General features: G+C 31.9%; 1 protein-coding gene across 1 annotated transcript in view; it reads right to left on the reverse strand.

Moving 5' to 3' along the window:
• LOC107678984 (WASH complex subunit 7) overlaps positions 1 to 527 on the reverse strand; it is a 19,301-nt gene that overhangs the window by 16,948 nt on the left and 1,826 nt on the right. The window contains exon 5 of the mRNA XM_016474381.1: positions 134 to 179. Coding sequence (XP_016329867.1) covers positions 134 to 179 — 46 coding nt within the window. The remainder of the gene's footprint in view (positions 1 to 133; positions 180 to 527) is intronic.

Here is a 527-nt window from a genome sequence, read left to right on the forward strand (position 1 = left end):
TTTATTAGTTTGTGTTTAATATCCACTCAGATATACAATTATAGAAATAAAATGGGAATCATGTTGAATTTAATAGGTTCTTGTGTAGACGGGCTGTAAACTGAACACCAAAAACCAAAACAGTAGTTTTTACCTCCTTCACCATAATACAACAAGCCATTGTAGAACTTGGTTTCAGCCTAAAAGTAGAAAGCACAAAACCGTTAATATGAGACCATTAACAATTTTGCTCAGTTTAATTCAAATTAATTGATTTATAAACATCCACTCAATGGTTTGGGGTCAGTATGGGTTTTTTTAATTAAGTAAGAGACTTTTGCACACCAAGTCTGCATTTATTTGATCTGAAATAATGGGGGAAGGGGGACAGCAATATTGTGAAATATCATTAAAGGGGTCATATGATGCTTTTTTAAAGATCATTATTTTGTGTATTTGGTGTAACAGAATATGTTGACATGCTTTAATGTTCAAAAAACACATTATTTTTCAAATACTGTACATTATTGTAGGTCCTCTATGCCCCG

Source organism: Sinocyclocheilus anshuiensis, unplaced genomic scaffold (genome assembly GCF_001515605.1).
Source record: "Sinocyclocheilus anshuiensis isolate Anshui unplaced genomic scaffold, SAMN03320099.WGS_v1.1 scaffold2044, whole genome shotgun sequence".
NCBI lineage: Eukaryota > Metazoa > Chordata > Actinopteri > Cypriniformes > Cyprinidae > Sinocyclocheilus > Sinocyclocheilus anshuiensis.